This window comes from Monodelphis domestica, chromosome 7 (genome assembly GCF_027887165.1).
Source record: "Monodelphis domestica isolate mMonDom1 chromosome 7, mMonDom1.pri, whole genome shotgun sequence".
Lineage (NCBI taxonomy): Eukaryota > Metazoa > Chordata > Mammalia > Didelphimorphia > Didelphidae > Monodelphis > Monodelphis domestica.
In genome coordinates, this window is record NC_077233.1 from 51,040,884 (window position 1) to 51,061,019 (window position 20,136).

Genomic DNA, 20,136 nt, shown 5'->3' on the forward strand with positions numbered 1-20,136 from the left:
AATTGGAACAGGAGGGGATGCCCTTCAGTTGGGGAATGGCCGAACAAGTTGTGGCATATGTTGGTGATGGAATACTATTGTGCTAAAAGGAATAATAAAGTGGAGGAATTCCATGGAGACTGGAACAACCTCCAGGAAGTGATGCAGAGTGAGAGGAGCAGAACCAGGAGAACATTGTACACAGAGACTGAAACACTGTGGTACAGGAGAATGTCCTATATGGGATCAAAATATCAATTTCCCAAGTACAAGCGAGAGTAATGGTTAGTAGCAGTTTGTCTTAAAAAAAAATTAGGCATCCTGGGCAGATACTTCCAATTGTGTGACCCTGGGCAAGTCACTTAACCCCAATTGCCTAGTCGTTACTTGAAACTGATACTTCATATTGATTCTAAAATCAAAGGTAAGGGTTTATATATATATATATAAAGAGAGAGAGAGAGAGAGAGAGAGAGATTTTAGTGACCAGCTAGCTTGATAGAAGTCACCAATGTGGGGGGCAGCTGGGTGGCTCAGTGGATTGAGAGCCAGGCCTAGAGATGGGAGGCCCTAGGTTCAAATCTGGCCTCAGCCATTTCCCAGCTGTGTGACCCTGGGCAAGTCACTTGATCCCCATTGCCTAGCCCTTACCACTCTTCTGCCTTGTATTGGCTCCAAGATGGAAGGTAAGGGTTTTTTAAAAAAAGAAAAAAGAAAAAAAAGAAGTCACCAATGTGATGCAACAGCCACACACAAAAAAGGAAAAAGACCAATGTGATATTAGGGCTAACAGGCTACATACGGCAGGACCAAAACAGGGGAGGTGATAGTCCCACTGTACAGGGACCAGTCCAACCTCATTTGGAATGCTGCTATCAGTTTATAGTGTCAGATTTTAGGAAAGACATAAGCAAACTACAGGAGGTTTGAGGGGTTTGAGGGTTTAAGGCCATACCATATGAGGATAATTTGAAAAGAATTAGGATGTTTTGCCCGAAAAAAATAAGACCTGTGGGGTAAATAATAGTTGTCTCCGAGTACTTGAAACAATGAAAGAATCGTTTGACATTCTTTTTGACCGAAGAGGACAGATCTAGAAGCAATGGATAGAAGCTGCAGTGAAATGAATTATCTGCCAGACATAATGAAAATCTTCCTAATAAGCAGGCATCTTAACGGGTAATTGACTAAGAAAATTCACCTTCACTAGAAATCTCCCTGCAGAAGTTAAACTATTGCTTGACAAAGATATCAAGAAGTAGATTCTTGGGTAGGATTAAAGGGACTATGATCAGAGGTCCCTTCCAACTCCCATATTTCTGTATGTCCCTGAAACACATAGTCCTTATTAATAAAGGCTGATTGTAACTGATCATGTCTCTCCACATGAAAGACCAGAAAATGAGGTTAATCCATTTTTAAATGAAAAGGGGAAATATAGATTAAATGAGGGCACCCAGCTCAAGTCCAATGCATTGCTAAAACAATGGCAAACGCTAATTGGAAATAATAATATACCTCTTGTTGGGTCAATGCCTCACCTCATACTTCTGCCATATAAAAACTGCAGGATAGCATCGTATGGTGTGACTAGTGCAGGTCTTAGGGTCAGAAGTCTTGGATTCAAAGCTCAGTAGTTCTACAAATGATTAGCTGTGGGAGCATGTGTAACTCAATCTCTTCAATTGCAAAATGGAAATAGTAATAATTATACAACTTACCTTTTAGGGAGGTATATAATTGGTAAATCTTAACATGAATGGGGTAAAGTATCATGAATGGAGATGGTCTCAGTCAGATGTGGGTTCAAATCCTGCCTCTACCCTGGACAAGGCCCTTATTTCTCAATGCCTAGACAGTTCTCTGTGACAATAAATTGTAGCTTTGCCTTCTTGAGCTAACAGTAGATGCTTAATAAATGCTAACTTACTTCATGGTAGAGTTTCTAATGTTCTTCCTACTCTCCAGTGCTAATGTACAAAGAGAGAAAGCTATTCCTCAGAGAGAATCCCTTATACCAAGGAAATCTTAGGTCTAATCACCCTCTAACAAAAATCTTTAAATGCTAGGTCAATATAAGTATTATTTAAAACCATCTACTTTATATTCAAATGCTATAAAAATTGAGACTGTCATCTCATTTCATGGAAAGATAAAAGCAGACTTGAAGCCAATTAAAAGGCAAAATGAAGACTTAATTTGCTGAAATTCAAATTGAACTTGTCTTCTTTTCCCCCTTCTATACTGAATTGCCCTCATAATAATCCCTATTCTCTTTAATCTTTATTCACTTTCTACTTACTAGTTTCTGCCACCTACAGACACCAAAGTCTCCCATTCTGAGGGAAAATCATTAGATTCTACCATGCTCACCATCTACCACGACTGTATCTCTCCTCTTCTCATAAAATGTATTTTTTAAGTTGTCTATACTCAATGCATCTATTCCCTCTCATCTCACTCTTCTGAACCCTCTGAATCTGGCTTCTGACCTTATTCACATGAAACTACTCTCTCTAAAGGTACCAATAATCTCTTAATTGACAAATCAAATGGCCTTTTCTTAATTCTTCTCCTTCTTAACTTCTCTGCAGCATTTGACACTGTTGATGACTCCCCCTCCTAGGTATACTCTGCTCCCACTGCCTTAAGTCAGCATCTCCAGAAACAACTCCTATAGACATATAATCTGGAAGCTAAACCTCCCTGTACCCATTGCATCTCCCGTTATATAGGGAGTTCCTTGGGAGCAGGGATTTTCTCTGGTTTTTTTAGTAGAAATTCCCAGCATTTAGTAAAGTGTTTTGCATAGAGTAAGCTCTTAATCAATGTGTTCTTCATTCATTCATTCATGCATCCATCCACCCATTCATTTATTCTCCACTTTTGTGACTCTTTTCTCTCTTGGTTCTCCTCCTACCTATCTGACCACTTCTTTACAGTCTCTTAAGCCCAATATGTGATCTATGTCATCCCACTAACTTGAAGTGAGTAGGTCTTTTTCCCTTTTCCCCCACCCCTATCATTTACCACTTAGTCCTCAGGTTCAATGATCATCTCTATGCAAATGATTCACAGATCAATTTATTTTTGTTATCGGTCAATTATTTCAGTCATGTCTGACTCTGTGGACCTCTTTTGAGGTTTTCTTGCAAAGATACTAGAGTGGTTTGCCATCTCCTTCTCCAGATCATTTTACACATGATGCACTGGGGTAAACATAATTGAGTGATTTGCCCAGGGTCACACAGCCAGAAAGTGTCTGAGGCCAGATTTGAACTCGGAAAGACCTGGCTCCAGACCCAGCATTCTATCCACTGTACCACCTAACTGCTCTAAATGAGAATAGTAATATCTATAATGCTCATCTTGGAGAGCTGATACGAGGCCCCAATAAGAGAATATTTATAAAGCTTTCTACAAACTTACAGTGTGGTATGTCAGCGATGATTTTGAATGAACGTAAAAGATACTCTTAAGATGGACTATATTAGTCTGTTCTTGGAATGCAAAGACTTTAAAAATTCATTTGCCTTAACAGTATAAGCCCCCCCAAAACATGGTATTATGATATAAAATGATATTAGCCTTCATCATGGCATCCAAATTAGAGTCGCATTCTAGAAACATTTATATTTTTATTTTTTAAATCCTTATCTTCTATCTTAGAATTGACACCACAAACTGGTTCCAAGGCAAAAGTGCAGTAAGAGCTAGGCAACTGGCATTCAATGACTTGCCCAGAGTCTCACAGCTAGGAGGTCCCATCTCCAGGCCTGGTGCTCTCTCCACTGACAAACCTAGCTGCCCCCAAAGAGACATGTTTAGAAGATCAGAAAGAGATCACAAAAAGTCTGAGAACAAGCTTCATTTTTTTTAATAAAAAAAAATAAAAATTTGTGGTCCCAGCATGGTTTTAGTTCACAATTATTAGTTCTTAGAATTTGAAAGAGAGAAATACTTTCTACTTTCCCTCTAAGGAATTATTAATGATCCAGCCATCGTAGCATCACAGATTTAGAACTACAAGGTCCCATAGAAGCCATCCAGTCAAACTCAGATGAGGAACTCAGGATACAAAAAGATATAACGAAAATCTCCCTAATAATTAGAGTTGTTCCAAAGGGTAATGGACTGCCATGGAAAGTTCACGCTCACTGGAAATCTCCATGCAAAAGTTAGGCTATTATTTGCCAAGAATGTCAGTATTCCTTAGAGATGAGACTCAACATTCAGAAAGGCTAAGTGACTTGTCTAAGGTCACACAAGTAATAAGGGATTCAGGTCCTCTGACTCCCCAGTCCATTGCACAGTTTTGCCACAGTTAGCATAATAATGATACAAAGCTATTGTCTCAATTGTCTTCCTACATTATTAGCAAATTCATCTCAAGACCCAATGGGGCATAGTCTTGATTATTATTTATGACAGCAATAAAGGAGAAAATGAGGAAAGAAGTAGGAATTCCAGGAAGCTGTGAAAACTAATTACTACTTATTTTCTGTTGATATCTTATGGCAATCACATTTAATGAAGGTGCATTCAATTCAAAAAGCATTTAGTGAGTACTCACTATGTGCAAGATGCTGTGCAAGATAACAGAGATGCAAAGGCAAGATGGAAATAAACTTATACGGTGACGTTCCGTAGGACACAATAACAGCAAGATCCTACATTCCGGTCTTCAGTTTCAAAAGAGATGATAATTGTGAAGGGCTTAGCACAGTGCCTGGCATCTAAGTGCTCTATTCATGAGAGCTATTAGTAGTAGTATGATTCAATAACCATCAAGTCTAATCATGGCCTCCAAACATAACTATATGTTAAAAAGACTCATGTAATGAAGCTAGCCTTTAAGGTAGGCTTCAGTACGCCTCCCTTTTTTCTAACAATGCACAATAATTCCACAGACGACCGACAGTCATCTTTCTCCTGGGTCGGAGTGAATTCACTTAATCTCTGTATGGTCTTGTTTAAGTCATTCGATTTCTCACTCGTAAAAGGATTCCTTCCAATTCAAGAGCTGAGATCCTTTGTACTTCACGCCATACTTTAAACCTGAAATAGAAGGTCTTCAGAGAATCAGAATATTAGAGCAGAAGAAGAGATAAAGCATTGAACCTCTCAGGCCTCAGTTTGTTTATTTACAAAATGAGGGGGTTAGATTGAGGGGTGACCTCTGACCTGGAATGCTGAAACTTTCAGCATCATCCAGGCTGACCCTTCCATTGGGCAAGTGAGGAACATTAAAGTGACTTGTTGAAAGCCACACAGTGAGTTAAATTCAAAAAACATATACTGAGTTGCTCCTGTCTTCAGGATGGCCAAGAAGCATGGTACAATGGGGGTGTCGGGGGGAAGCTGATCTTGAAGCTTTGGGGAAGCTAAAGTTGAATAGTGGATAGAATACTGGACTTGGAATGAGGAAGATTTGGTCTCCCTTAGATACTTACTGGCTCTGTGGCCCTGGGCAAGTCACTTAATCTCTATCTACCTCAGTTTCCTCATCTATAAAATGGCTATAGTAATGTTGTGAGGATCAAAGCAGATAACATGAAACATTCTATACAAATCTGGGCTATAATCCTAACTCAGTCACCTATGTAACATGGATCAAGTCTTATCTAAGATTTGGCCTCCTCAAGTGCAAAATAAAAGAATTGGACTTCAATGGCCTCAACGATGATTTCTAGTTCTACATCTTTGCTCCTCTAAGAGACAGGAGTAGGACTTGGGTTCCCTGACTCGTAGACCAGTTCATTATCCACCAAACCATTCTGACATCCCAAATCTCAAATCAAACCCTAACTCCAGATTTTTTTGACAAGACATTCAATCTACCGTCCTCGGACACTCCCTCCCCACCCCCCTTCTTATACATAACTTAAATAGCTCCCAGATCAAATTCTATTTCTATCCTGTTCGTGACAGGATGAGGTCATCCAGGCCATATATCATGTGCTACCTTAGGCAGGAGCCCTTCTAGAGAGGCAGAAGATGACTATGAGAGATCTTTCCTGCCAGTTTTCTAAAATGAATAGCTTTTTAGACCAAGACATACATTTGATTAAAATAAGGACGCCTGGCTCCCAGCCTTCAGGAAAACATACTTCTACAAACTAAAGAAATTAAGCAAAGAGAAAGCCAAAGGGTAGGGTCAAAAGCTAGGAAGAAGCAGACATAATACAACACTAATGTCTCTCCCTTGCCCAGACAGAAGCTGAATTAATGCACACCCTGAAACCAATAAACTTCCTTCATACAATGAGAGGAAGCCAGAGAATACTCCTCCATGACCTGCCTGTGGGCAGGAATATTAGAGTGGACTTTAAAATACCCAATTCTGAACCCAGAAATCATTGAATTATTGAGACTAGACATAAGCCCCAGCACTATTGTCATCCATCAGGAAGGCCTGTGGGTGTCTGTAAGCTTTCTTTACTTACTGTCTTCTTCATTCTGTTCTCCATCCATGGCCAAGACATCAGATGAAGACAGTATCAGTCACAGAATACAAGTTTCTCTGACAGTGCCAAGGCACGGGTTGGGAAAGACCATCCACGAGGCCCCTCCCATTCAAAAGTCAGAGCCGGACACTTTGGAAGTCCCAAGTTGCCTATTGTTACCCAATTTGAATACAGCAAAGAAAAACATTAAAAAAAACTCTCCAACTATAATTCAGTCCAAAGCTGTTTCCTATGCCATTAACACATATTTATGGAGCCCCTACACTGGGCAAAGCCCTACACCACGAGACCCTAGGGAATGGGAACAAAAAAGTAATTAAAGAAACAGTCTGTGCTCCAAAGAAGAAGCAATGTTGAATAGTAGGCTGGATTTGGAATCAGGAGAGGCTTGGCTTTTAAAGTCCACCTTTAACAGATATTAGCTGTGTGATCATGAATAAGTCTAATGTGATCTTCCATTTCCTCATCCATAAAATGGGTACAAAAATATATACAGTGCTGACATCACAATGTTGTTATGAGATTCCCATGAGAAAATATTCTTAAAGCCCTTTTCCAATTTTAAAGCACTACATAAATGTCAGCTATTTTTGTAATCGAATGGGGGAGATAAGACATGGAGTCTCAGAGGTAGAACTTAAAGGTCAGAGTAGCTGACTCCATTTTACATATGGGGAAATGAGTCCAGAAAAAGGAAATGAGTTGTCCAAGGTTTGTGTCTAGGTCAGGATTAGAAAGACTTCTGTGCCATTCCTAATTCACATTTCTTCCTTATATATAATAGTAAAGGATAGGAAAAAGAGTCCAGAATACCAATAGAAGGAATTGTACAAGACTGTATGTGAATAATCACCTTGGGAATTTTCCTAAAAATATTGAGTTGTCTTGATGGGGATGGCTGAATGGGAGCAAACTTAGGCTGCTATGCCATCCCTACCTTACATGTATTCTTTCCTCCTATTAGAATGAAAGCCCCCCAAGGGCATTTATTGGGGGGATTAGAACTCCTAGAATCTATCAGAGGGCTTAACAAAGAATAAGAACTAATGAGAACTTAATAAATGCTGTATGAATTTATTAATTCATTCATTTATTCAATCATGGCTAGAGGAATTCAAATATTTAAAGAAAACATGCATTTCCCCTGTAAGTCTTCTTTTGCCTAATTTAAACATACTCAATTGCTTCAACCAAGAACTGCCTGTCATGTTCCTGAAGCTCATCTTGCTTGTCACCCTTCATTGAATGCTATGATTTATCAATGCCTTCATTAAGCTCTGGCATCATAGAAAACACAGCATTCCAGATAGGGCATGACCAAGGCTGAGCACAATGGCACTAACCTCTTTCAACTCTAAGTCTTAGAATCATATGAATAGAAGACAATTCAGAGATCTTCTTGCCTAACTTTGTTCCAAGGACGTGATTCCCCCAAACAGCACAGTTGATCTATCGTGGCCTGAATTTTCTACTTTACCTTCTAGAGCCTACTCTAACACCATGGGGAAGGTTTAGTGACTGCCGGACGGTGATTGATTTGAGAAACCCAGGCCAGCATTTTATTTGCCTAATGTTTGCAGCAAGCTGTTGCCATCTAGAACATGGCTCAAGCTGCTGGGTAAAAATTATCTTATTCTGTTTTCACTACATGTTTTTAAAATAGCAACTGCAATAATGATAATAAAAAAAACAATAATTTGAAGGCAAATACCTTAAATATTGCAGGGTGACTTAATTCCCGTTAATGGGTCTCCATGATTGGTTAGCTAAATAAACTACTTAAAACTAGCTGTTATTCTTCTCAATCTCATTATTGTGTCAACATTGAGAGGGAAAACAATGGCAGCTAGAATGATGGATGGAAGTTTAAAAGCGTATACATGAAAGCCATCATGTCCAGCCTTCTTATCTCTGTATCCATAGCAACAAGACTAAATATAGATAGATGCTTATATATGTGAAGGCTAATATAAATATGTACGAGCATATCTGCAGTTTAACTACAGCAAGATGAAATCATTACCTCTTTACTGCATTCTGAAAGGCAAAAATGTTTGCCTGCAATTTACTATGTGAAAAACAGAGAGAGAGAAAGTCCTTTAAAACATGCAGATAATGAACTAAAGGTCCAATGAGTCAATGGTGCGACACAATTGCCTTAAAGCACCGGCGTTGTTAATACAAGCACAGTGTCTAGGACAGAGTTCATTTTCATCCTAGTCTATCCCCAGCGGACAATTACATCTCACTCATCTCATCTCTTAGTATGCTATATTCTTTATATGAATTTATCATTTCTAATTACCCATTTTTGAACATATGGCTTAGCTCTCCCCTACTAAAGATGAGCTTCATGAAATCATCTCTTATCATCTCTATGGCTCCCCAGAACCCTTCATAGTGAATTGGATATGAGACACCTAAAAAATGTCTTCTGAATGTACGAATGAATGGATACCACTCACTTGGCTACTCCCAGGTCTACCATGGCTGTTTTAGGGTCATCAGTATTCAATTGTGACCTGAGCCATTATTTATTATTTTGGTTGTGACTCGGCTGCTTTCAGTCACGTCCAACTCTTTTAACCCCTGTGAAGCAGAGGGCCACTATCCCCACCACCAACGATGACCACAACTTGCAAGGACTGACAGGAAAGCCAACCTAGGTAAAGTGACAAGGCGCTCAGTGGGACAATGGATCTCCAGTTGCCATAGATGAGCAGGTAAGCCCCAAAGCCCAGGTCTGACAATGCGCTCTAGTCCATTAGCCCTGCTTCCAACCCATCTCCCATAGTTATGACCCAGGAACCTGCCTTGGTGGAGAAATGACCTCATCAGGTTTGTCTGAAACTCATTACATAAAAAAGACGAGAGAAGAGGAAGTTAAAAAGCAAAAGTAATGAACTGAAGGTTCAGTGAAATGACAGCATGCTGTGATGGTCCCAAAACATGGATAGTATTGATAAAAAGTAGGGTGTCCAAGAAAAAGGACACGCTCATCTCACTGGGCCTGGTGGTGACCTTGCCCCTAAATGACGAGAGCCCCTACCTCCTCGAGAGCTGTAGTCACTGTTGGCCAAAAAAAGGATATTCTTAACACCGTCAAATAATAATTACCTCCAAACTAACATAGTTTTATCATAGAAATAGCATTAAAAAGATACATTAGCATCTGCTTTGCTGCTATACCCGAAGGACCATGGGGCCTTTCCATCTGCTTTGCAGCTGACAACTCCTGTCTCTATGGTTTCCCTCATTAGAATATGAGCTTCTTGAGAGCAGGGACTGATCTTGCTTTTTTAATTTGCATACTCGGAATTGAGCCCAGTGCTTTGTCCACAGGAAGCACTTAATAAATGATATTTCACTTCATTTATATTCCTTTAGATGTTCTCTATTAGCCAAGTATTATGGGATAAACATTTTTATCATCATTCCCCTTAAAACTAATGGCTTGGGGGCAACTAGACAACAGTGGATTGAGAGCCAGGCACAGAGATGGGAAGTTCTGGGTCCAAATCTGTCCTCAGACACTCCCTAACTGTGTGACCCTGGACAAGTCACTTAACCTCCATTACCTAGGCCTTATCACTCTTCTGCATTGGAACCAATACATAATACCAATTCTAAGAAGGAAGGTAAGATTTTTTAAAAACTAATGACTGAATGAATGAATACACTAGGATAGTTATGATCTATTACAAGAATCCACAATTTAAGAGGTGTATTGATGAGCTGGAGTTTATCCAGAAGAGGCTAACCATGATAGAAATATGTCTGGAAAGCCTAATACAAGAAACAATTGAAGGAACCAGGAATGTTTAGCCTGGAAGAGAGAAGCCTTGTGGTAAATAACTGGCTTAAAATATCTTGAGTTATTTATTATGTGGAAGAAGGAAATAACTTGTTCTTTGATGCTCTAGAAAACTTGAATCAAATCAATGAATTAATAAATGTTCAAGGAGACTGAATTCAGCTTAATTTATAAGCAGCAATTTTCCCCTTAATGGAACTGCCTCAAAATGGAGGAGACTTCCTTATGAAGATACCTGCCCAAGGTGTCAAGCTTGGTGTATGAGGAATTCCTGGGGTTAAAAATTGGATTCAATGATAGGTAAAGCTCCATCTAATTCAGTGATTCCATGATATTTTCATCAATACTTCCATTAATATCATGTGGATTGTCACACATGGAAAAACTGTTCTTCTCTTCTCTCTAAGCTCTCTCCCTTGGTGATCTCACCCATTTGAATGACTCCAATTATCACTTCTATTCATATGACTCACAAATCTTTATCTCCAGTTCTGACCTATCTCCATCTGGTTCCTCTGTTGACTTTCCAAAATCAGCAAGCCCAAAACAAAACTTATCATCTTCCCTTCTAATCCAGCCTTCTGGACTAGCCTCCCCATTTTAATTAATGACATCACTATTCTCCAGGCACTGAAGTTCAAGTATTAGCATTCATTGTGACTATTCTCTCTCCCCAACACCAAATCCAACCAGTTGCCAACTTTTGGTATTTCTACCTCTAAAATATTAAGAATCTGACGAGTACTATAATGGACACAGGGTTGAACTTTGAGTTCCCTTAGATCATACTAGCTGTGTGGCCATAGGAAAGTCAATTAACTTCTCAACCTTAGTTTTAACATCTGTAAAATGGATATGCTATACATGTAAAGCACTTAACTAAATGTTAAGATATAGATAGATAGATAGATAGATAGATAGATAGATAGATAGATAGATAGATAGATAGATAGATATAAGTGTGTGTGTGTATATACAAACTGGATGCTATTACTGTGATCCTGGGCAAGTCACTTAATCCCCATTGCCTAGCCTTTACCATTCTTCTGCCTTGGAACCAATACAAAATATTGATTCTAAGAAGAAAGATAAGGTTTTTTAGTTTTTTAAAAGCTAATGGCTACTGGACCTGCCAATCTCTCTCTGTCTCTCATTCTCTCTCTCTCTCTGTCTCTCTCTCTCTTTCTCTCTCTCACACACACACACACATACACACACACACACAGTTTCAGTTTTACATCCTCAGGACTTAGCAGAGTGCCTGGCACTTAAGAGGCAATTAATACATATTTATTGATTACAAGCTCTCCACAGGTTGTATATGTTTATTGTCCAAAAATCACCCCAATTAAATTCAGAGATTTGTCAATAGAACCGAACAAGCTATTTGTAAGGGCCTACAATATTCCCAATACTGTGACAGGCACTTTTGAAATACAAAGACAAAATTGAAGTAGTCCTTGCCTTCAAGACGTTTACCTTCCATTGGATTCAGAGGGATAAATAGTCCAGTCACAGCAACTTTTCAAGCCCACCTATAGGATTAGCCATTGCCAATGAAAAGTATCTGCTTGAGAGACAAAGATGCATAGTAAATAGGGGCTAGACATAGAGCCAAGAGAGACCTAGGTTCAAATCTTGCCCTTGGCTCTTAATAGATTTATGTCCGTAAGCAAATCTCTTCTCTTTCAGCATAAGCTTCTTCATTTGTAAAATGGGATTAATAATACCAACAGAATTTTATCAAATGTGATCATGTCAGTAAAGCAGTTGGCAAGCTCTATACATCAATGGAGCTATCACAGAAGGATTTCAATATACCGTCAGGATGGGAATTCCAACAAAATTACAATACTGAAATATAAAAATAAACTATACTTTAAATTTGGCAAATTACATGCATGATATCAGTTAACCCTTATGAAAAATCTTACACTCATAAAAATATTAAATGACTTACTCAGACTCTCAGTTAGTTCTTGTTGGATATGAAATCTGAACCCAGATCTTCCTGTCTTCACATTCCTACTTTATATCTACAAGGAAAGTATAATTACTTTGGCAACTTACAAAAGGTGATCTTGTTAATACAAGTGTTAGAACTCTAAAAAAGCTGGAAGGAGCATCCATAATCTATTCACTTTAAATAAGTCATTTAAAGTTAATGTACCTCTAGATAATTAATTAATTAATTAATTGTCTGTATAATGAACCTAGGGCTCATGCAAAATAAAGAATGCATCATGGAGCCTCTGCAGTCAAGGCAGGAATGAGATAGGTTTGCCTCACCCATTTCCATTTGCTCTATCCTAGAACAACTCAGAGCTACCTCAACACACAAAATTTGGTTGCACTGCATTTATTACTAACCTATTTGCAAAGAATATTAAAATGTAGTTAAGGATCTCATTACAAGGGAAGCAGACTCTTAGAAATTCTATGAACTTTGAAGTCGAAGAAGTTACCTCTTCTTTCTGGGTCCCTCTTTTCCCATTGCTAAAAGGAGAGTCTAGGAACAGTTCAGTTCTTCAGGACCTTCCAGCTTTTACGACCTATAGCTCTTTGATTCTTGTTAACAACAAATGCAAGACTTCACAATCAATTACATAAAATCTGCATTCACAGCAATGCAGTTATATAACCGCCTACTCTGTTCAATCTCTACTAAAATTAAATTGAAGCAGGTGATGATGTTGTATAGATCACTGGAAATAAATATGCCCTCTTTTATCTCCAATTAGATTATAGGTAATTAGATGAAGTTATCGTATTAAATTTTTAAAAAACATATTATTTTGTTCAATGTTCCAAATTTCATGGCTGGACAACATTCAGATAATTAAGATGGTTACAATAGCTACACTTTTATCTCTCTTTTGAACTCTAATGATATTTAGTATTACTCAAATTTGCATAGACTGGCAAAAAAAATCCACTTACTGTGGCTAGTAAAAGACTAGAATATGGGCAGGCCATCCAAAGTGCCACTCAAATATAGGGAGTTAGAAGTGTATTTTGACTCTCTTGTGAATTGGGTGCTCTCCCACTGATTAAAGAAGACAATACATCTATGTGGACAGACTCCAAAATACAGTATTCTGGAGACAGTTTTTTCATTATTTAAAAAAATAGAATGAAAGATTAGAACAATATCAACATTGTTCCTCACATTTATATAAAATGCTTTGGCCAGATTGGGAGGAGTAATGGGGACCAAGAATGGATTTAGCATTCCTGAAACTATAATTATATATAATATATATAATACATAATAATATATATAATATATAATAATATAATAATGTCAAAAGGCATGAAGTCATTAGCTTTCAACATATGGAGGACAATTTCACTTTACCGTGCTCCTCAATTATAAATTATGTAGAGTTTGCTAGGAGAAAAGTAATTTTTAATAAATATAAGGTATGGTCAGCTTCCCTGGCTTGACCACTTATAAAGTCGTCATTCTGAGAACCACAAGATATCGTTATTCTATTATCATTTGAGAAATTGACAGATGTGGGGTATAGCACCTGGAGTCAAGAGAATTTGCTTTGAATCACAGCTCTGAAAAAAATGAGGAAAGTCCTGGCCTTTCTCTGAGCCTTTCAGTATTTAGCACAGACCTGACACAGTGAGATACTTAATAAAAGCTAATTGACTGGCTGATTGAGCCTCAATTTCTTCACCTGTAAAACAGGCATAGGAATAGGCCCCATGATTTCACTGTTGTTGACAATTTCATTGTGAGGACAGTCCATTTTACTAACAAAGGCCAGGACTATCTTCTCTGTAACTTATAGTTTTAGAGTGTTGCCTAGAACTCCAAGAGGTTAAATAACTTGCCCAGGGTCACATAGCCAACCTGTTTCAGATGTTTAGACTTGACCTCTGTTCTTTCTGGCTGCAAAATTGACGTTCTAGCTACTATACCACTAGAAAGACCTTTATAAACCTTAAGGCATTTGACAAATGGGAGTATAGTTGTATAACCATATACAACTATATATAGTTGGTCAAAGGGTTGGTCAAAGGAATCCCTCATCAATTTAATGAATTCCTTTACTGAAGGAGAGAGAGAGAGAGAGAGAGAGAGAGAGAGAGAGAGAGAGAGAGAGAGAGAGAGAGAGAGAGAGAGAGAGAGTCATGGATGGACAACTAGATGATATATATAGCGCATAAATGTAAAGCAAATAGGTAAAAATTACAAATATATAGAAAGTAGTTAAATAAAAGGAAGTTTCGGAGGGATGGCACTAACAATCAGGGGAATCAATTTCCCTACTTCTCAGAAGAGGACCACCAGTAAGTAAAAAGACTGGTTTGCCATCTTGACCTTATCGACACTCCACATTATTGCTGTGAGCTAATCAGATAGTGCAAATCTAAGGAGACTGGAAAATGTGTTTATCAATTCCACAATAGGTCCTTACCATCTGAGGGAGTCAAATAAAATTATTTTTTCTGAAATTTCTTTATGAACGCTTCTGAGTCCTCCATGTGGTGGGTAAACCCAAAGCTGTTCGATGCCCAGTACTTACATTATATAGTGAATATCTTTGCAGAAGAAAACCATTTTAATTGTCTCCAGGAAGACCTAGTCATAAACTATACCTAAGATTCAATTTGGAGATAGCATAAAGGCCAAAAAGAAATGTTGATCCCTCCAGAGTCAGGCTCTCAGGTCTGATTATGGGCAGGATTGAACACAGTTTGTGTGAAGATGGAGGGAGTACCTGGAAAATCTGGGAGGCAGAGCCAGGCCATTTTTTACATTCAATAGGTCAAAAAAGTAGCTTCTCAAAGTTATAGGGATGCCTACAGGCCATAATGATCATTTTTATTAGTATATCAGAAAATAGGCAAGATATGTAGATCCCACACTGAATGAGAATACTTTTTCTTACTGGCTCACTGTTTGATTGAATATTTAGAAAGTCTGTTTATTATTCAGAAATTCATAGAATTAAAAGGTTTCCAAGTTGGAGAGAACCTTGCAAGTTATCTAGTCCAATCTATATCTACTTGCTAGTAACAAGGCATCACTGTGGCTCTATAGAAGCATTTCTATTTACACAGATTACTGGAGTGTTTGTGGAAATGATCACTCTCAGATAGTCAAATGGATTCATGATCTCATCCATTTTGCTCTTCTCTCTAAAGATATAGATGCAATTTATCTATGCCTTCCCATCCTAGGCAACTCACACCCATGTTCTTCCAAAAGTTTGCCAGAAAATGGAAAATGCTATCTGCCTCCAAAGTAATGGAGTCTGAATGCAGTCTAAAACATACTATATTTCACTTTCTTCATTTTTGTCTACATTTTTGTTCAATTTCTCTTCTACAAAATGACTAACATGGGAAAATGTTTTATCTTATGGCACATGCAAAATCTGTAGTAGATTACTTGCTATCTCAGGGAAGGGAGTGGGGAATGAAAGAGGATAAGACAGGGACAATTTGGCTCAAATGTGTTTAAAAATTAAGGTTAAAATTATTTTTACATGTAATTGAAGAAAAAAAAATAAAATATTCTCAGAATCGAAAAAGAAAGTCTACCTTGGAATTCTTCCATTTCTCTCAACATTTCCAGGATACGACAGAAGGGCTTTGCCATTCTCACTCTTGCCACGTGACATGTCCATCTCTCTGTCATAGAATTCTTTGATGGAATTCTTTACAATTATTCTTCTCCAGAGCTCCTAATGGGTCCTATGTTGTCACTTGTTCACAGTGGCCATGGGTCCTCCTATTGTCTCCGTGTGTGATATGCAGCCTTAGTTCTTCTAAGGCAATGGCATTCCAGGTCTGGTAAAAATGTTTGTATTGAAAAGATGGGGGTTTGCTCTGTGGGGAAACTTGGAGTTCATCAAACCGTTTTGCCATGTTCCAAAAGCCATCTAGCCCATTTTCCTCTCGTTTTATAATTCTAGGCTCGGCTCACTCTCCGTCGATGACTATCCCTCACATACAGAAAGTTGGACACGTTCTATGGAGATCTTTAAAGGCTCGTGCTGCTGTCTGTAGGCATTGTGCCACAGGCTGATTAAGACTGGGTGCAAAGTACCTCCAATTGTCAGATGTTTCAGGGGAGTAGCCCTATCGGTCTCTGAGGAAGCTCTCTATTACTTCGTGCTTTGGGCTAGAATCTTGTTCTTGCTGCAAACATCTGAAAAGCTAAGTAATGAAAGCAGGAAATCATTTTCTCCTCCTGACACCATAATTGGAGCATAGTTCAATGATAATGTCATTTCCATGGTGTGCTAAGCTTTACAAGGTACTTTCTTCACAACCACTCCATGAGCTGGCATTAGGATGCCCATTTTAAACATGAGGAAATTGAATCTCAAAGCGATTAAGCAACTTGTCCATGATCTCACAGCCCTTGGACAGCAGACTTGGGATCTGAATCTCAGTCTCCTGATTACAAATTCTTTACAAAGTGATGCTGCACCTTATATTATCACCATAAGTTTAAGTACATTTAATGTAGAGAAAAGCACATTGAACCAGGAGTCGGGAGGCCTGAGTTCTTATCCTGGGCCTGCCAAGCATAGTCAAGTAAGTCACTGCGATTCAGTTTCCTCATTTGTAAAATGAGAGACAGACACTAACTCTCCAAGGTCTCTTCTAGTTTCAGATTTTTCTGGATCTGTAAATCATTACGTTCCCAAGTACATCAGGCGTTGATAATGACAAATGCAATTTTTAAATGTTATCAGTGCACACACACACACACACACACACAACCAGAAATGTAGGAAGATAATCTAATATTTTATGAGTGCATCCAAGAGTGTAAAAAAGTGATGTGATGAGAAAATAAATAAGATAGACGATTCAGTGGACTGAGAAATAGGCCTAGAAACAGGAGATCCGGCATTCAAATCTGGCCTCAACCATTTCCTAGCTGTGGGACCCTGGGCAGTCCCTTAACCTCTTTGCTTAGCCCTTCCCCCTTTTCTGCCTTGGAACCAATATGCAATATAATATTGATTCTAAGACAAAAGGTAAGGTTTTGAGGGGTTAATTTAAAAAAAAAAAGAAATTAAATGAGATTTAGTGTTTTCCCACTATCCTTTGTAGATGTTAAGATACAAAATAGCTTTTGGAATCCTTGAACTACTAGTAAAGTAAATCATATTGTACTCCTGGTTTCTGTTTCAGTTCCATTACTATAAAGTAACAGTAAAAATAAAAAAGATTTTGTTGTGTTTCATCTAATAGGCGCCAAGCTCTTTTACAGGAGAGCCTAGAGGTGTTAAAGATGTCTCTGGGACCTATCATACACCATATATCATAAATGTAAGATAAGCAGACGGGCATGTTTCCTCCACCTCTTACGAATGAGTCTCAAAAGTCTTAATAATATGACTGGATTGAAGTTTAAGGGAATATAGACAAGAAACTACTGAAATAAGACCCTTTACTCATCACATTTTTTGTTAATAACTTGGCTAAAGACTTAGAGGACACCTCTGTCAAATCTGCAAATAACGCAAAGCTGGGAGGACTATTTAACCCATTGGGTGATGGACATGCGATACAAAAAGACCTTGACAATCCAGAACATCAGGCTGAAATGAAAAAGTTGGCATTTCTTATGGAGAAATGTAAAATGTGACATGGCCTCAAAAATTCATTTACACAAGTTGAGGGAAGTGTAACCAAGCAGTTGTTTGCCCAAAAACTTCTGGGGGGTTTTACTCAGCTTGATATGAATCAGAGTTGAGATGTTGTAGAGGCATGCTGTACAAGAATGGGGAGAAGATTGTCTACTCTGTCCTGGTAAGACAACATTTGGATTACAGGGTTTAGGTATAGTGGCCACATTTTAGGAAAAACAGAGAACGTTCAGAAGAGAGGGACCAGGATTGTAAAGTAATACTAAAGGAAAGAAAATCACATGAAGGAATTGAGGCTGTTTATCCTGGAGAAGAGATGTAGGAGTGATGGTCAGGCATTTGAAGGGTATCATATGGAAATAGAAATGGACTCATTTTGCTCAGATTCTGAAGATGGGCTTCCCCTTGGAACAATGGATAGAAGAGGAAAATCTAGGCTTGATGTAAGGAAAATCTTTCTCACTATTAGTACTATCCAAAATGAAAATGGGCTGATTCATTATGAGGCAGTGAGCTCTCCAGCTCTGCTTTTCTTTAAGAAAAATCTGTATGATCACTTCTCAGATACAGACTAAAGCGGGGATTCTTGGTAAGGGACATTTGCCTAGAGGACATCTGAGGCCCCTTTCATCTCTGAGATGCTACGATTCTAAGATTGCTGTTATTATTCAGCTCCATATATGCCTCCCTTCTGGAGTGGTCCCAATTAATGCAGCCCCAAGAAAACTGCATAAAGCAGGTAGCTCAGATATCTTCCTTTCTTCTCTTTCTCTAAATATATCTCCAAAATAATCCAGACTAAACGCATGTACAGACTAAATGTCTGTACAACATCACACCCAGGTAAATGGACTGACTCAATTCATCATCAATAACATGTAAACATAGACTGATGTACATCAGGTCTCAATTATACAAGTTCACATTTGTATGGGTTTTTTTAGTGTTATTCTCAAAAGAAAAAAACCCTGTGATATAAGGGCTATTGGCATTATTATACTCAGGCAGCTATGTGGTACAGATAGAGTGCCAGGTCTAGGATCAGGAATACCTGAATTCAAATCTAGCCTCAGATGTTTACTAGCTATGTGCCCCTAAGCAAGTCACTTAACCCTGTTTGTCTCAGTTTCCCCATATGTAAAATGAGCTGGATAAGAAAATGACAAATTAATGTGAATTAAAATGTCCCACAAACCTTGCCAAATAGCTATAAACAATCAAAAGATCATAGAAACAATAATTAGCTGATTAATAGGGGAGTTACCTTTCAAATAATGCATGGGTTGCTTAAATTTATAATTATCAGAAAACCCTTTACATCAATCTTTAGGTCCTTAATAGAGGGTCTTTGAACAGCAAGTAGAGGCAGTTCAGTTTCCACAATCATTGCCTTTTTTAGAGTCTGTGCAGAAAAGAGCAAAATTTGACAGAAAGTTGCCCTGGAGTATTTCTCATATCATGAGCATCCCATTTACATTGTGGTCTGCTCCCCATCAGTGGGCAAACAGAGTGGATCATGGGTAAAGCCATGTAGACCAAAGTGGGTGATGGATAAATTGACATCAGTTCTTTGGAGACAGCAGGGCCACAACTGCCCAAATGACCCCTTCCTTAGTAACCAATCAAGATAAAAAGCATTCCTGAAAACCCCTCCTCACTGGGCTTACCTTCCGGTCTATAGCCACTCTATTACTATATTCTCTTGGAATAAAGCTTGTTCCCTCATGCTGGCAGCAGTCTGATCTTTGGATGAGACCCCAATCAGCCTTGCCCACATCAAAACAACTCCAGTACCTTTGCCAAGTCACTGAAGTCACTGAAGTCACAAAGTCAAATATGACTGAACAACAACAAAGTTAATTATTTATATCCATTTTACAGATGGAAAAATGGAGATTCCCAATGGTGAAGTCACTTTCCAATGCCCACCTAGATAATTATGCCCAAACTAGGTTTGAAAATGTTTCCCAATTCCAAGTTCAGGTCATTTTCTACCAAGAAGTTTGTGAGTCATAGTGGGAAGAATGGTCACTCTGGAGTCAAATAATGCATATTCAAACCCACCTCCAATAGTTAGAACAGCCACACAGGGTAGCGGATAAAGCGCTGGACCTGGAGTTAAGACACAAATCCTTAGACACTTTCTGGCTGTGTTAGCCTGAGCAGTCTCTTTATTTCTCAACAAGCTAGTAAGTGTTGGTAGTGGGATATGAACTCAGGTCTCTCTTCTTCCCAATATCCTTTCCAA

At 38.5% G+C, this 20,136-nt stretch overlaps 1 protein-coding gene across 5 annotated transcripts in view; it reads right to left on the minus strand.

The window, feature by feature from the left end:
* SSUH2 (ssu-2 homolog) overlaps nucleotides 1-20,136 on the minus strand; it is a 157,719-nt gene that overhangs the window by 40,964 nt on the left and 96,619 nt on the right. The window contains exons 2-3 of one of the 5 annotated variants that reach the window (XM_056804574.1): nucleotides 15,823-16,440; nucleotides 12,221-12,296 (exon numbers count right to left, since the gene is read on the minus strand). The exons of 1 other annotated variant lie outside the window; for it this stretch is intronic. Coding sequence is in view for 2 of the 4 variants with exons in the window: in XM_007500147.2 (XP_007500209.1) it covers nucleotides 6,426-6,453 (28 nt within the window). In the remaining 2 variants the exon portion in view is untranslated. Of the gene's footprint in view, nucleotides 1-6,425; nucleotides 11,162-12,220; nucleotides 12,297-15,822; nucleotides 16,441-20,136 lie in introns of those variants that run through there. 3 more of the 5 variants (XM_007500145.2, XM_007500147.2, XM_001374960.4) reach the window with 3 other exon arrangements.